The following is a 16588-nucleotide window of genomic DNA, read 5'->3' as shown; positions in this document are numbered from 1 at the left end:
AAAAAAAAACAAAAAACAAACAAACGAAAAAAAAACCACACACACACACAAAAAAAAGTACACTAACCTTTTAAAATTTCTTAACAGAAACTGATTTGTACTTAACTACAACAAAAACAAAGCAGAAATTGACAAGCAAATCACTTTGGTAGAAGTGTATTGTAGAGATTTGCTTTTAAAAATCAGATGTATTCGTATATTTTATTAATTTAGATAGAAAAATTTAAATTTAAATATATATTTATTATATATGTATTTTATGTATATATACTTCCCTTGTTAAGAAGCTTTCAAATGAAGAAATCGATGCCATGCTCCAGAGCCCCATGCCCTTGTGCCTGTAGGAATGCCCCTCATTCTGCTTGGAATGCTACCAGCCCCTTCTTCACCCTGTGTATTTAATTCTCATGCTGTCCATCTCAGCTCAGGTGTCATGTCAGTTGAAAAAGTCTTATCTTATTACCCCACAGGTGGAATCTTTTGTGTTGCCATGGTTTGATTTGTCAGAAAGACATTGCACCACATACTTGTTAAAAATGGCAAGGCTTTATTCAAGACTACTGAAATAGGGAAGAAAAAATGAACTCACCTCTATCTAAACAAAAGCAGCAGTTTTTAAGCGCTGGGTTGAGCCAGTGGAAAAAGCACAGAGGACCTTAGAGGGTGTTGGTCAATGTGATTAGGCCATTTGTGTTTGCTGATCGTTGCTTATTGAAGTTAGGTTTCCAGGTCCTTGAGAAAGATTCTCCTGAGTTGTAAAGTTGGGTAGGTGCTGGGAGATTTATATATTTTACAAAGGAGTAGAGAAAAAATTTGCAGTTTCAAGTTTTATAAAGTAAATACTCTAAGAAAAGGGATGTCAGAGACATATAGACTAGAAGAAATCTGTCTAAAGTTTAGTCAAGCTGAGGGGAATGTTAAGACCATCTTGGTCACGCGCATATGACTGTCATAAAACACAACATATGTATTTCACTTTTTGTCTTCTTTGCTCTCTCTCCTATAGACTATAAGCTCCCTTAAGGCAAGCTCTGAGACAAATTGGTCTCTGTTTCCATAGCATCCAAAGACCTGCCTGTCAGTTTGTAGGTGGTCAATATATATTTGATTAATGGATTCATTCCATGAATAAATAATACAGTAATTTTTTTTCAACTTTGCTTATGACTCTGTATCCATTTTCTCTGACACTTAATCAACTTAATAATTTTGTTACATGATTTTAAAGTAATTCAAGATAATTTAATTTCATGTCCTTTTTCTGAACTGTGTTTTAAAAATCGATCTTGTTCTATAAAGTGCAAGGAATGTCTGTGGTGTATTGTAATAAAACCGTTGACACAATCACCAGCATTTCCACAAAAATTTTGGTTATGACCTCCAAGAGATCTAGTTCCGTTGGCCATCTCACAGCACTTGCCTTTTTTTTTTTTTTTGGACTATTGTTACTTTCTCCTCCTCCTTCCTCTTCTTCCTCTTCTTTTCCTCCCCTCCTCATTTTCCTTCTTCTTTTTTCCAGATTATACATTGTAAATCATTACTACTTCAGTAAATACACCCGAAGATCCCTGCTGATCATCTGATAACTTGTACTGTTAACGCTTTAATGAAATCTCAATTAGATCAGCATTTCCTATAAACCATTTTTGCATGTTCTTGTCATTTTTATCACTTATGAACACCTCACCATTTACCTGGGATTGTGGAACAGACACTAGGAAGAACATAACTCATTTAATGAACTCTTCCTGGATACTTACTAAAGTCTGGGGCTTTGTGGAGATAGACACAAAAGGGAAACAACCTTCTGGCCGTAGGGAGGTTTACAGTCTAAAGGGAGGCTCTTACCCTAATTTCTAAATTATTTGCCTAGGTCTAAAGTGGTCACTTAGATGAAGGTACTGAGGGTTACACTATATTCTGGTTGCTTAGAAAAGAACAGACCTCTCTTCTAAGCTCAAAACCAGCTGCCTACTTTACCATTCCACATGAAGTCCTCCTAGATACTTCATGTTCAACATACCCATCAAATCTGCTCCTCATCTAATGTTCCCTTTCTCAGTACATTGTACCACCATCTACTCAACTGCTCGGTCCAGGTAGTACAAGGTTGTCTTTGATTCCTCTATGCATCTTTTCACCTTAGTTTAAGCCACCATTGTCATGCACTATCCTTCCAGGTGAGTCACTTCCCTCTGTCTGCTGCCTTTCAAAGTCTTTGTAGGACTCAGTATAATGGTAGCCATTTGTTCACTCTCTATCTTCCCACTATAGCAAAAGCTCTGTGATGTCAACCATTATATCCACCTTGTCTATCAGTGAATCACCACATGCTGGCACATTTGGTATATATTAGATACTTAATAAATAGATAAGGAATTGGAAGCCTTAATAGTGAGTTATGGCATCAATGCAAATTCTTTAAAACATTTTATGTTTCTTCCGTTTAAATTGATTTGATCACACTTCCTCAATCAGTAGATGCAATTCTGTGAAAACTATGTTTAGTACTTCCATATTGAAAACATTAAATTGTTTGGTCACAAGAAAATTTAATCTAATTATTTATTAAGTGCATATTTGCTAAACCTTGTCATGTATAAGATCTGTACAGGTCTATACAAGGCTCCCTCCAAGAGGCCATAGTCTACTAAAGGAGCTGGAATATATGAGAATAAGATAAGTACCTTAAAGGATATACATTATTTGGGACATTGGTTTAGTTATAAGTGACAGAGCTCTAATCACATGAGTATATAGGAAAGGGGAAAATTATTAGTTCATGTGAACATGATGTTGGCTGGCCTCAGAGCTCGCTTACTTGCTCCTGTTCTTGTCTCTGACTCATGTACCTGACAGTTTCTTCTTTCAACCTTGCTTTCTTCATGAAGCTGAAACTCTAGCCAGTTCTATGTTCACTTCATTCCAGATACACAAGCAGAGAAAAAAAAATATTCAGTCCCCATTTCCCAACCTCATACTCATTCTGTGCCAATCACAAAAGTACCAGGGAAGGACTCTAACTGGCTTGACTTGGGTTACGTATCTACTTACAGTCCAATCACTGTGACACAGATGTGTTATCAGGAGGTGGATGGGGAAGTAGAGTTTGACAGCCTTTTCCAGAACTACATAACTAAAAGGAAAGATGAGAGTTCCACTAAATGATTTTGGATGTGCAATTACCAGAACAAGGATAATGATAATGAGAAAGGAACAAAAACAAAAACAGGAAACAGAATCTACTCTGAGAAGCATATATGGACACAAGAGAGTTTAGGAGAGAGAGCAATTATTTCTTTTCTTTTTCTTTTTCTTTTTTTTTTTTGAGAGCGATTATTTCTTACTAGAGGAATTCAGTGAAATCTGACTGGATCTCAAAATAATAAACATGAACTTTCAGTGACTGAGAAGAGCATTTCAGAAGACGGGGCTTGAAAATACCAGCTTGAAAATGGGAGAATTTAGTGTATATACAGAAAAGAGCAGTTAAGTATAGATAGATTCCAGGCTGCAAATGGAGGAAGAGTTCAAAAGTGTGTCTGTGCCAGTTTGTGGGAGAACTTTGAGAAGAGTGTGAAATTAAGTTTTTAGCCCATATAACTAAACATTACAGTAACTTTAAAACCATCTTTAATGAAACCAATCGTCTAGACTCTTATGAGTTGAAATGGTTGACAAAGTAAAGGAAGATGTAACAAGAAAGTTATGTCTGAAGGAATGGGGGTAATACTAAGATACACACAGATCATTGTATTGGACATTAACAAATATTAAATACGGTTCATAGTTATGTCTCAATGGTAATTAATGGTTACTGCCATCTTCCTCTTCCCCACTCTCAAAAACGACATCATTACAACATACAAATCAAATTATATATATATAAAATTTATACGTATCCATATAACATATATGGATACATGTTAACTCCTATTAATGATGTGAAAAGAAATAACTCTGTGTTTAGCACACAAATAAGTAGTTTAATTTGATGTTTTCTCAGGAAAGAAAACTTTCAAAAGGAGGAAAATCTACTGCCAAATAACTCAGCACCTCCTACAGAACCACCAGATGTGGAAGAAAGTCATTGAAGAGGAGCAGCGGTTGGCAGGCATCGAAAATCAGTCCCTGGACCAGTCTCCCCAGCAGCATTGCTCAGAACAGATCCAGGCCATCAGGGAAGAAGAGGAAGAAAAAGGGAAGCCAAGAGGAGAGGAGAGCCTAACCCCAAACCAGTGACAACGGATCGAATGAGCTGTGTTTCCAAACCAAGTGACTTGTCGCAGACTCTTCAAGCCAGCACAACACTTAGACACAACACTGTAGAAATACAAGAAGATGGGCAAATGGCTATTGCATTTTGGGATTCTTCGCATTTTATGTGTTTATTTTTACAGTGAGGTACATGGTTAAAAACTCTTTGCTCAGAGAAGCTTTCACATTGCAACACCAGCTTGTAAGGATTTTTTTTTTTTAAGGAAGAAATATATTTGTGTGTGTGTATATATAAGCTCTCACATAGATACATGTAAAACATTTTCACACACACACATACACACTGAAAGCCAGGATTACTGGCTCCACAATTTAGTAGCATTGATAGTAAGATATATAGTGGTCACTGTGATATAATAAATCATAAAGGAAAAGTAAAGGAAAACAAAGTAAATGGTGCAGCTTAGCAGGGGAGCAGTGCAGCAAATGTAGGCTACAACTAAGAAGCTTTTGCTCTTAGTACTGAGGGATAAAAGTTCCAGAGAATTATTTGAATTCTTATACATCCTGCCAACATTGTGTGTGTGTGTGTGTGTGTGTGTGTGTGTATGAGAGAGAAATAGGATTGAAAGGGTGCTTGTGTGTATGTATGTTTGCGTGTACGTAAAGAGAGATTTTTGCGGTTAGTAGTTGGTAGAATTCCAGCAGCAGATGACTCAGCACATGTGAACAAACAGAAGGAAGTTTACTCTGGAGTGTCTTAGAGAGGCAGCCATTCCAAAAGCCTTCCTCCATTTAGTTTCAATAAACGTCTCTGCAGAGGGAGGGTATTCACGGGCTTGGTGAAAGGGCCACGTGATTGGTACTACTGCTACACACCACTTGGAGGCGCTCTATCACCAGCCTTCAACCTGGAAGACAGACATTTTCCAATCTACTCGCCTCGTGAATGTATAGGAACTGTTGGTCTCTGAGCATGTCTGTCTGTCACTCAGCCTAGATCCAATCACCATTTAAGGGAATGGCATTCTTTATTCATAAACACCTAAGAAGTAGCTGGAGTCGGGTCTTTTAATCAGGTTAGAACTCTAAAAGCTTTCCAGAGAAAATGTGGGAAATTGTCTTAAGAGTGATCTTCCGTGTCTTAACTTGCTGCAAAATGTGTGTGGTAGTAAAAGAAAAAAGACAGAAATGCAAACAGAAGCCCACTACAGGATACATAAGCGAGAGATGAAGGGGAAATTTTCAACTTGGGATTTGGTGTTTGTTGATGTAAGGAAAGCCTGATTCTTGGCAACTGTTGAAGATTGGCTTTGGGTGGCAAAGGTCCCGCTGACCAGCCCTGTTGTGGGATTCCACATGCTGTGTGAGAGGGGTAGCTTCTGTCTGCAATCTGGCCTAATGTCATGCTTCTCTTGGCAGGGAAGATTATAGAAGGATTTGGGGGGACTGGGCCTATTATTGAAAGTCTTTTTTTATTTTATTTTATTTTTTTGGTTTGTTTGTTTATCTACACTTGTTTATGCTGTGAGCCAAACCTCTATTTAAAGTGTTGATACTCACTTTCAATATTTTATTTCATATTATTATATTTGTCATGAATAGTTATCTTGATGTAAATATAAAGATTTTTTTTTGTTTCTGTAGATAGTAAGCTTTTTTTAAAAAAGGGGGAATGAAACATTTTTATAAAGTTATATTTTAATCACCATTTTTATACATTGAAGCTATCTCCAAGCCCAGTAAGAGAGTGATGATTCATTTGCATTAGAGGTCTATGGACAGCCATTTATCTACCTATTCTAATATATATGATAATCTAATACAGTTATTTTGTGCCAATTAAATGAGGATGCTGCAACGAATGTTTTTCACTAGTAACTTTTCCTAAATTTTGGGTAACTTTTGGGTCCATGACTCCCAAGTGAAAGACTTTTTTAACCCACACTGAATGCTTATCTTTGGTGTCTATTTCTTCCCAACACTTTTTGGTGATAACTCTTCCTTCAGTACTCTATACTCTATGCTCATCATCTAAACAATCTTAGCTTCTAAGTAAACCTTAATTGTGATTTCTACTTTTTATTTCCTCTGAAGTCACAGAAGAGTGTTTACACTAAAAATGCCTTTGTTTCTCATAAATGGTTATTTTTTCCCTTCCAAACCAATGCATTTACAATACTCTGTGGCATTTTCAAATAAGGCAAAGATAATACAATCAGAAGTAAACATGGTTTCAAGGCAAATTTCCCAATAAGTAGGAAAATATGGAAAGGATCAAATTGATACAGACTCTACCTAAATAGTGAGAAGAGTTGCATATTTTTTGAGTTAACACCAGGTCTTCATTATCTAGGACTACTGCATGTTTTTCCATTTTCTTTGTATTACCTGTGTGTCTCTATGTTTGCAAAAGTTACTGTGAGTCAAATACATTTCCCCAATGAACTTAACTCTTCTCCTTCCCTTGCAAATAAGAGAAGAAAAAACAAAAAAACAAAACAAAACAAAACAAAAAAACACAGGAGTTATTCTCACATGCCCCTTGTATCTAATTCCTTAACAAATCTAATCTTTTCCCCTTCTCCAAAAGCCATACATCTCTAAAATAGATATAAGTCAAGGAAACATTCAGGTTGGAGTAAACAGGCTGTCAGGAGAACAGTTGTGAGTCTATAACTATGCATTGGCTGCTGCATCCAGGTTGCATGGCCCCAAGTAGGGCTGGCCTGGCTGCCAGAGCAGAGGTCTTAGCAAACTGCCTGGTTTCGTTTTTTGTTTTGTTTTGAAGTGCATGACGTAACGATGGCCAAAGCAGAACCTCTTCATTCCGTAATTCTGTTCATCAGTCTAGGAAAATTGATCATTTTTTTCTAAAAAATAAGTTTCCAGTATATTAAAGATAGAAGTCATTTGAAATAAAGGAATGGAGGTTCATTAAGTATGTGACTTTCATACACACCCAGTACATCCCGAAGGATACTTAGGGACGTAAAAAGATTGTTTTTGCTAATGAAGTTCTCTGCCTCCTTGGCGACAGCAATATTACCGTGTTCACTTCCAGCTCCAGAGCTTAATTCCTTAAAAGTGTATTTGTTGCAATTGCCCACATTTTTATATGAGTCTATTTATAGGTGCCATTAGATAAACTCAGGTCTTTCAAATGAAGGAATTTCTAGCCCCGTTAGAGAAAAGGGTAATTGTATTGATAGCCATAAAACCAATGGTAGGAAAAGCTGGAAATGGTAACGTTGATGCTAGTGGTTGTGCTCTGTTAAGGAGAAGACCAGGTATGCCATGAGTGTTATCCATGTCATTTCCAGCGTGCTGATAGAATGTCTTTCCAGTTATCAAAGCCAACCTTTAGAATATTTTTTTCCTTGGTGAAAACACCACTTTAGTGTTTTGTTTTTGGTTTTGGTTTTTTTTTCTTAAATATAAAAGTTTATTTTTGTCATTTGTATAAGACCTGGTTTTGCTCTCATTAGAAGATGAATACAGTTGCTCTGTAAAGAAATATACCTATATTGGTCTTCATCTGATAAGGAATTTCCTTATATTATGTTTAAGAAAATACTTCCTAAAAGCAGAATTCCCAGTTCTGCCTGTTCCACTTTGATGGGATGCCAGAACAAATCCTAATCCCACTAAAACTAAAGAAAAGGGATTGCATCTCATGCAGAATGTTCATAGTGCATATATGTGTTGCGATTTCCTCATGTCCCCTGCCTCTCTTGGTTTGCCATTTCCCGATGTCCCTGTCGCTTTCCCAGAGAAATTTTTTTGAAAGTAAAAGCTGTGCACAAGGCATGAGACTCAGGCCTATACTTTGTTTAAATGATGGAAAAAATATAAATTATTTTCTAAGTAATAAAGATATGAAAATTATAATTGTAAATAAAGTCTAAAGTTTGAAATGACTGCTTTCCAAAAGTGAACTATTTGTGTGACGAACAACACCTCACTGAGAAGAGGATAAATATCACTTCTGTTCTACTCTGGGAGGTCTTTTTGGTGCTTCTATGTCAATATGGGGATCTCCACTGTCCTTGTCATTTTCAATATTTCTAAAATTATAATGAAAACCACAATGAGGGTCTTATCGTTTTTCTATCTTAATCCTGATTCCCATTTAATGCCTTTTCTTGTTTATATGCCATTTTGGAAATAAACTGCCTTTTAAACTGACAAGGCTCCAGCAAAACAAAGTTCTGTAAACTCTCACAGTCTAGAGTAAATCAAAATTATCCTATTCTAGAGATTATCACTAATGTGTGTGGGGAAAAAAAAATCAATAAAATTTCAAATGCTAATAGCTCAATTCAAGATAATTGAGAGCTAAAGTAGCTATACTTTGAAACCAAACTGAGTTTCTTTAATTCACCTTATCTCCCAACAGGTGGGAAAATATGACCTTGTTCTAAGTCATTCATTTTTCTCATGATTCCTCCATGAAGTAAAATTATGAACTTCTTGATATTGTCAGTCCATTTTTCTGAGTTGGTCAACAATGTGCAACTTTAAATTAGGACACAGGTTAGCCATTTTAGGTGAAGAGCATTCCATAATTAAATTATTCTTAGAATTTCTAATCGGAGGGAAGTATACCAGTTTTAGGTCTTATATTCATATCAGTTTGTTCCTCTAGAAAATATTCAAATTCTAACTAGAAATATAATTGGGGTGAATTAATTAAACTTAAGTACTGAGTAAATTAAACTATAAGCCATGTGTTAAAGATCTTAAATTAAGGTTTCCATAATCATTTGTATATTTCACACTAATGAACTGTGTCAGAGAATAACACAAACATTTTTCAGTCTATTATGTACCATGGATGTTAGGCAATTTTTGCTATTACCTAACACATTTCAATTGTTAAAATGATGCTAGTTTTATCTTTTTTGTGTGTGCTTTTACATTACCTGAACTAATCTTTATGTTCAGACTATCAAGTCATTCTAACAGGTGAACAGTGGTGACAAAAAGTAATAGGGCTTTTTGTTGTTCAAATGTTTGAAGATACAAAGCTAAAGATTAAGGCTTTGTTTTGTTGTTGGAACTCAATATTAACCTGCTGACTTAAAAAGACTGTTCGAGTATAAATTGCTTTAGTGTAGATAAGACTAAAAACTATATGAAAGGATTGCTTTCCAAAAGTGAATTATTTATGTGACAAATAATAATGTATAGATGGAAAACAAATTGGCTTCTGACATATGATTAAGGCTCTAAAAAGAATCTAAATTCTCCTCCATCTTATACTAATAAGGTTGATTACTTTGACAGATGTTGGTTTCCGTGGATTTCTGCTTCTCTGAGGAGTTGTGGAAAACAGAAGAAAAGGCAAGCCTCCTCCTACTGATAAGTACTGGACATGTCTATATTCAGAGAGATTTCCTCATTGCTTCATATCAAGAAGGTGTTTTTTAATCATGCAAATAATTCAATCAAAAATTCTTAACAGATAGTAATATTTATCATCATATGTAAGTACTATTAAGAATATTTAAAATTGATTTATTTTTTGAACCAAGCTTTTACCAAGCTTTTAATTTTTTTATTATTTAATTAAAATGAAGTCCACAAAATGACATTCCATGGTATAGAGATGCTAAATATTTTGATATAATCAGAACTAGTATTATGTAACAAAACTGGAAAGAAGAATATTTACTTCTTTTTCTAATGTCCTTCATGCCTCAGCAATGAAAATGTTTAGTGAAAGTTTCAATAAATACATGAGATAGAGAAAAATAAATTTATTCCCAATAATTGAATCAGATTAAGTGTACAAATTATAGTCTGAGTTCTTCTGAGTTACCCCAAGAAAAAGGAATGTACTATCCAACAATTTATCATGTTTTAGGTTGTTTTAAAATAAATGGTCTATTAATGTAGATTATATTTTACTAAATTCTAATGCAATTGAAAACCTAAATACTTATCTTAATTATTAAGAAATATTAAACCTTATTAATCTTGATTTTCACAGATGAAACACTGACCAGTCAATAAACCACACCCACTGCATTCATCTCCTAAGAGTGATTAAGTGGTAGGTTGGAATTTGAAATTTATAAATAGAAATTCATCAAAATATATTTTTAAAGCTTTAATGCTTTAACTAAATTTTGTGTCAGTAGAAATACCTATTTCAAATGAAACAAAGTACAGCATGGAATTTTTCCTGTCCTCTTAAAAAAGAAAAAAAAGCATGGCTTCTCCTTCATTTTATTTCTGTAGCTCAAGGTTAATAAAGGAAAAATAATCAGATACCCTCCTCTACCATAATAGATTGCTGTTCACCTTAAGTTCTAATTGGGCACACCTAGTTTCATTGTGTAGCTCATGGTACTAAAAAGCAAAAACAAACAAACAAAAACCAAAAAAACAGCTGTTGATTGGGAGTGAACACTACATAAAACTTCAAGGCTCATCCCAGGACCGCGCCATTTTAAGAGAATTCAGTTATCAGTTACGCTGGAGTAAAGGGACGTAATGAATTCATAATTCAACCCTGACTTTCTTTATTACGATCAGCACTCGCACATGTTTCAGAATCTGAATTAGCTCTTGGAGCTTGGAAACTGCTGCTTGAATATCTTTGGAAGAGAAAGTTTTATTTTGTTGCTGTTAATTCTAGTGATTTTACTAGAGCTAGAAAACGATTCACATGGTTCAAAGTGAAATTAAAAGTAAGTGTTTAAAGATGTTTTCTTTCTGTATATAATTTGTTGGCTGATAGAATTTCCCAATTTCCCATTACCTTTCTTTTAAAAATTAACTGATTATTTTTATGACTCAGAAAGCCTATATGATAACAGATACTTTGTTTTAATTATTTATAAGCATAACCCAGTACTATAGTGTTACTATCTTTAAATAATAACCCTAACATATCTATATATATATAATATTACCTGTTAGTGGGATTTAAATGGCTTAAACTTTAGTATATATTTGTTCATTAGTTTAAAAATCACTATTTTTAATACTCTGTACAATATTTGCATGGGATTTTTGCTGTATTATGTTTGCTTAACTGTGTTTTTTTTTTCCATTTATGAGTGTAGTTTATTTCTTAGTATATATCCACAGAAGAACTCATACCATTTTCATTCCAACAAGGACAGTTTGTTAGTTGACAAGCACTGGAAATAAATATCACTGAACCCGCCCATCCCCTGTTATTTCTTCCCAGAGATTTTTATCATGCAAGTTATAAAATAAAAATTGGTGCTTTTATAAAATTCTGAAACTCTCATTGCAAAATAATGAAAATGAAATTCTGCCTGGTTTTCTATAATGATGTGTAACTGAAAGAACTTTAATTGGAATTCAGAGTGTTTTTCGTTTTGGTCAGTTTGGTTAATTTGATTCAGTGTTTGATGTTAAAATGTGTTGATTCCTGATGGGGCAAGTTGTTCTGATCAGTTGTTATCTCTTCCTGACATAAAACTGTCTTTGGAAAGTTAAAGTCAACATGTCTCAAATATTTGACTGTGCAGGATATTTGTAAACCAGAGTGTATTGGATTAACTTAATTTAGTATTTCTAAAAAGCAATATTTTCAAATAACTGCCAACCAAAGTAACAGTGTAGGAGGGATGTCATTTGTATATGATAATGTAATTCTTACCACTCTCAACAACTGAATATGTTTATTAATAACTTTCAAATTTATCAATTTTTAAAAACCCAAGAGTGAGACATTGGACTTAAGTGATCATTTTGCAATTGAAAAATAAATCTCTCCTCTCACTTGTGTCTTGCACTTAATATATGTAGCAATACTTTGTATCATCCTATCACAAGCATTTGTTAAGTGACTTAGTTAATGGCTGATAAATGTTTTGTAAAAAGTAGAATCTGTACAGAAAAAATATTAGATAAATTGTATTTATTTTTATTATTTTTTGGCTTAGACACTATAATGATGCTCCTTTTTTGCCAGATTTACTGGAAGTGCCTCTTGGTTTTATATATGTATTAATATTACATAAATACATACTCGAAGATTATTAGCCTTGTGTCACAGATGATGCGATGTGGATATTACAATGTGAAGATAATGTATAATATAAATATAATTCTGTGGTATCATGTTTGATGTAGTTATTTGTTCAACCCAAGTCCTCCATCCAGCCTGTTGAAGGCATTGTTTCCTCTCATATCTAAATAAAGTGGCTGGACCCAGCCTCTGCTGTAGTGTGACAACCATTGGCCTTCCTATAATTTCCAAGGACTCTTGAGGGCTTCAATGCCAATGGTCACATGTCCCTCCCTATCACTGATGAATTCTTATCTATGTGAATCTTCATCTAACTTTCTGCAGCTAAGCTCTGTCCTGTCTTTAATCAGATAGCACCAAAACCAAGGCACTCAAATTTCTGGCATTCAGTTTCAGGGTCCTATAAAATACACAGTGCTGCTATTTATCCTGTAAATGCTACTGTTTATCCTATAAAGACTGTCTATGGATGCCCAATACATGGGATATTTAGTTGTACAGACTCAGAATTATTTTTGTTCTGTGTGTTTGAACAGGCTTGGAAAGCTTTGAATGATTCAAAACATCAGAGTGTTTTAATTAACTCAAATATAGTCCTCAGAAACAAAAGCAAAATGTAATTTCTACCCAAAGTTCCCAAGGAATTAATTCTTCACATATACTGATTTCCCCATTACCTAAGACAAAATCCCAACTCCTAAGCCTGGGATGTTCAAAGCCCTCTTCACTCTGGCCCCAAACTATCCCCCAGCCAGAGAAACCAAGCACTTATCACTTCTATTTCTATGTCTTAGGCATATCAGTGGAGTATTTACATATTCTGCCTACATATATTTTATTTCGCCCTTTGCGCACATGCACACACACACACACACACTCTTCCAGTGATACACAGTACAACAGGGCAAGAATGACTGTCTTCAGTAGTTGTAGATTTTATCCCTCCAGGACTTTCCTCTTATGATGATGCTGCAGTCCTCAATGAAAGGGAGGCAATAGCTGGGTAGTCCCGTCTGAACCTTTCTTTATCTCTTTTGTGCAGTTAGGTGCTGTCAGAAACGGTCTTGTGTGAGACCATGTTAACTTCCATCTAACTTCCTGCAGCTATGCTGTGTCCTGTCTCTCTAATCGAATAGTTAGCACCAAAACATTTACATGGTAGGGTAAGAGGGGGATAATGGGTAGGTTCCACTGGAGCCTGGGATCCAGGCCAGAGGAAAGGAGTGGCCACAGCCACTGCCTGAAACAGAAAACCTCGGAGATCAGATGACTGTGTCTAGCTCTAAGGATCACTACAACACCTGCTGAACGCATGAGGTAGAGCTTGGGATATGGACAACACACCCTGACCAAGGAAAAGAAAAACAAATGAAATTGGCTCTTAAATACTTAGAAAACCTTCTGCTTATTAGGATAGTTTTAAGCAGTAGTCTTGCTTATTTTAATAGTTCTGGAGCTGCTTCGTATCCTGATCATTCTTCCTGACATCGTTACTGGCTTAAGAAAGGAACCCCAGGTTCACGTCTGCTGAAACCTGTCAGATTGGAAGTATTCTCGAGCTGTCCATGCTGTTTGTATCCTCTGAGCTACTGGGACCAGACCGAACTGGATGGGGGGTGGGGAGGAGGGTATTGCTTCATACTCTGTAGTTAGCACTTGTGGGGTGGAGGCGGGGTACAGCTCTTTGTTTTGTTGTCAATTTGACTAGCTTTTTTTGCTAGATGCCAAAGGTGAATTCTTTGAAGAGCTGGTCTTCAGGGACTTCAAGGTAGCTAACGACGATGTATTACTTTTCTGTGTCTGCCATAAGAAGTTATCACAAGCCTGGTGACTTAAAACAATGCAGTTATTAGCTGACAGCTCTGTTGGTCAGAAGTCCAGATGGACTTGGCTGAACTCTCTGTTTGGGTCTCTCACAAGACTAAAGTCAAATGTTTGCCAGCCTGGGCTCTTCTCTAAAGTCTGAAGAAAATGCTTCTAAGCTCATTCAGGTTGGCAGAACACAGTTCCTTGTGTCCACAGGGCTGAGGTCCCCACTTCTTTGTTGGCTGTCCTCTGGGATCCTCTCTCTGCTTCTTAAGGTCACCTATATTCCTCCTGACATTGTTCTTCTCACCCACCCCCATCTTCAAAACAGCAATTGCACATGATTCCTTCTTATACTTTGAGACTTTCTGACTTCCTCTTCTGACACATCCTCTCCTGACACATCCTCTCCTGACACATCCTCTCTGCCTCCAGCTGGAGAAAGTCCCCTGGTTTAAGGGCCCATGTGATTATATTGGGCCCAAGTAATCCAAGATGATCTCCCTATTTTTAAGTTTTTAATTATAGCTGAAAAGTCTCATTTGCTATGTAACTTAACATATTTACAGTTTCCTAGGGACTGTAGGGGCTGTATCTTTGGGGACTATAATTCTGTCTTCCGTAAATCAAGAAAAAGATGAGAAATACAGTGAAGATAATAAAGACATGAGGGCCACACAGTTGTTCCACATAATGGAAACATATGCATAATGGAATTCGGGGTTCAACTGTAAAGCCAGCAATGGTAATGGGGAAAGCAAGAAAGACCCAGTTTTGAGACTGTTGGAACAACCTATCGAAAATTGAGTTAGAGTGCCAGCTGTAACCTCAGCATGGTTCAGATGTGGTCTGACGCAAGGCAACATATAGTCTTAACCATCTACCATTCATTATATCTTGCTGTTTGTCCTATCGAGAGAATACATAAACATTGGAATTAAGGGGTGGAAGTAGGAATTATTCCCCTCACTATTATACCTAATAATCAATTATTTTGCTTCCTATCTCTTAAACTTTTGGTCTTGCTTGTTTAGAGTAAGTAGTTTACAAGTGATGGATATTTTTACCAGAGGACGTGATGTTTCCATAACCCTGGAATTGAGGCTACCTTCTGGCCATTTTTTTCTCTGGGGTCACTGAGCCATCAAGAGAGGAAGTAATCAATTCCAACTGATCAAGCTGAAAATGGATTCTGTTATAAAATAGTGGCAAGAAAGATTGTATTTGGAAACCAGAGGATTCTCTGTGGAGCATTTACTACCATATCAAATAGTAAGCAAAGTGACAAACTAGAGCAACCCCATAAAGGCAGGATCATTAAGGACCTTCGTCCTTCTGTAATGAAGCTTGGTGTCACCCCATCAGTAATAAACCTCACCTAGCTGAAGGGCTGACTGAGGGCAAAAAAACATGGGCTGGATAGTGGAAAACAAAAGATTAGTTGTTTGTTTATTTGTTTGTTTTTTGGAAGTGAGGAGGAAGGCTATTTCAAAGGGGGTAGTTTACAACAAGATTCTAACTTCCATCAAGATGGCGGTTTCTTTTTTGTGATATTATTGGTCATTGATGACCATTACCTTCTATAATTCATTAATGAATTAATTCAACAAGGGTTTAAAAATTATGATATTCCAGTTCCCCTCTTATAGAAGTTTGAATACTTCTATAGAAAGAAATTTGTCTCCCTGCTTTAATAATTCTAATGAACATAATGAACAGGAAAAGCAGGATCAATGCACAATTTTCCCCCAAAGTATCAGTTTTAAATGTGTTGAAGTGGTACCTTAGAAACATCCAAAGTTGACCATGTGATTTTGCTTGTACTGTTATTATGTGAATTCATGAATTCAAACATCTATATATTTTGATCATTTTAGTTATTCTTATTGATATTCCAGATTTCCTGTATTTAACAAGCAGGAGCTTATTCAACTTGCCTCCCAAGTCTTTTTGGCACAACCCAATCTTCAAGGCCTCTTGCTTCTAGGTGTGGCAAAACATTTCAGGCCCATCTTACATCCCTAGTCCTGGTAACAGTGACATATGAAGAAGCTATGGTTCCTTTTTTCTTTACAGGGTTGCAATGCTAGTTGCACTTATTGGTACTCATTTGGTCATTGTTTCTAGATCTTTTCCATGCAAAGATCGAGGATATATATTATTGAAACAGAAAACTCCTAATTCCATCATAGACTACAAAGTGTTTCTTAACTTCATTCATCTTATAGATATTTTGAGCCATGAGACTGGATGAGGTAACTAAGGGAGTAAGTGCTGATAGAGCAAAGAAGATATTCCAAGGACTGAACTGTGGAGAACTCCATCAACAGAAACTAAGAGAAAATGACCACTGAGGTAGGAGGAAAACCAAGGGAGTGTGGTGTTCTGAAACCAGGGAAGAAAATAGGTCAAAGAAAGGCACAATCAGTGGTATACAATTCTGTTAATAGAACAACTAAAACAAAGTCTGGAAATTGATCACTAGATTTAATAACGTGAAATGTTATTGATGAAAATAGTTGTGGTGGAGTGGTGAAGGCAAAAAAAAAA

The 16588-nt window shown here is 35.8% G+C and overlaps 2 protein-coding genes across 4 annotated transcripts in view; both read left to right on the top strand.

Annotated features, from left to right (window-relative positions):
• The window catches only part of PDE3A (phosphodiesterase 3A), a 275542-nt gene extending 263218 nt beyond the window's left edge, over positions 1-12324 (top strand). For both annotated transcript variants that reach the window (XM_019661758.1, XM_019661756.1), the window contains exon 16: positions 4007-12324. In XM_019661758.1, the coding sequence (XP_019517303.1) occupies positions 4007-4242 (236 nt within the window). In that variant the 3' untranslated portion in view covers positions 4243-12324. The remainder of the gene's footprint in view (positions 1-4006) is intronic.
• A 1305-nt stretch (positions 12325-13629) lies between these two features.
• SLCO1C1 (solute carrier organic anion transporter family member 1C1) overlaps positions 13630-16588 on the top strand; it is a 59364-nt gene continuing 56405 nt past the window's right edge. For both annotated transcript variants that reach the window (XM_019661733.1, XM_019661732.1), the window contains exons 1-2: positions 13630-13806; positions 16267-16393. The gene's annotated coding sequence lies outside the window, so the exon portion shown is untranslated. The remainder of the gene's footprint in view (positions 13807-16266; positions 16394-16588) is intronic.

Source organism: Hipposideros armiger, unplaced genomic scaffold, assembly GCF_001890085.2.
Source record: "Hipposideros armiger isolate ML-2016 unplaced genomic scaffold, ASM189008v1 scaffold_360, whole genome shotgun sequence".
In the NCBI taxonomy this organism is placed as follows: domain Eukaryota; kingdom Metazoa; phylum Chordata; class Mammalia; order Chiroptera; family Hipposideridae; genus Hipposideros; species Hipposideros armiger.
The sequence above is the reverse complement of the archived record's forward strand: the minus strand, read 5'-3'. Positions and strand labels throughout refer to the sequence as shown.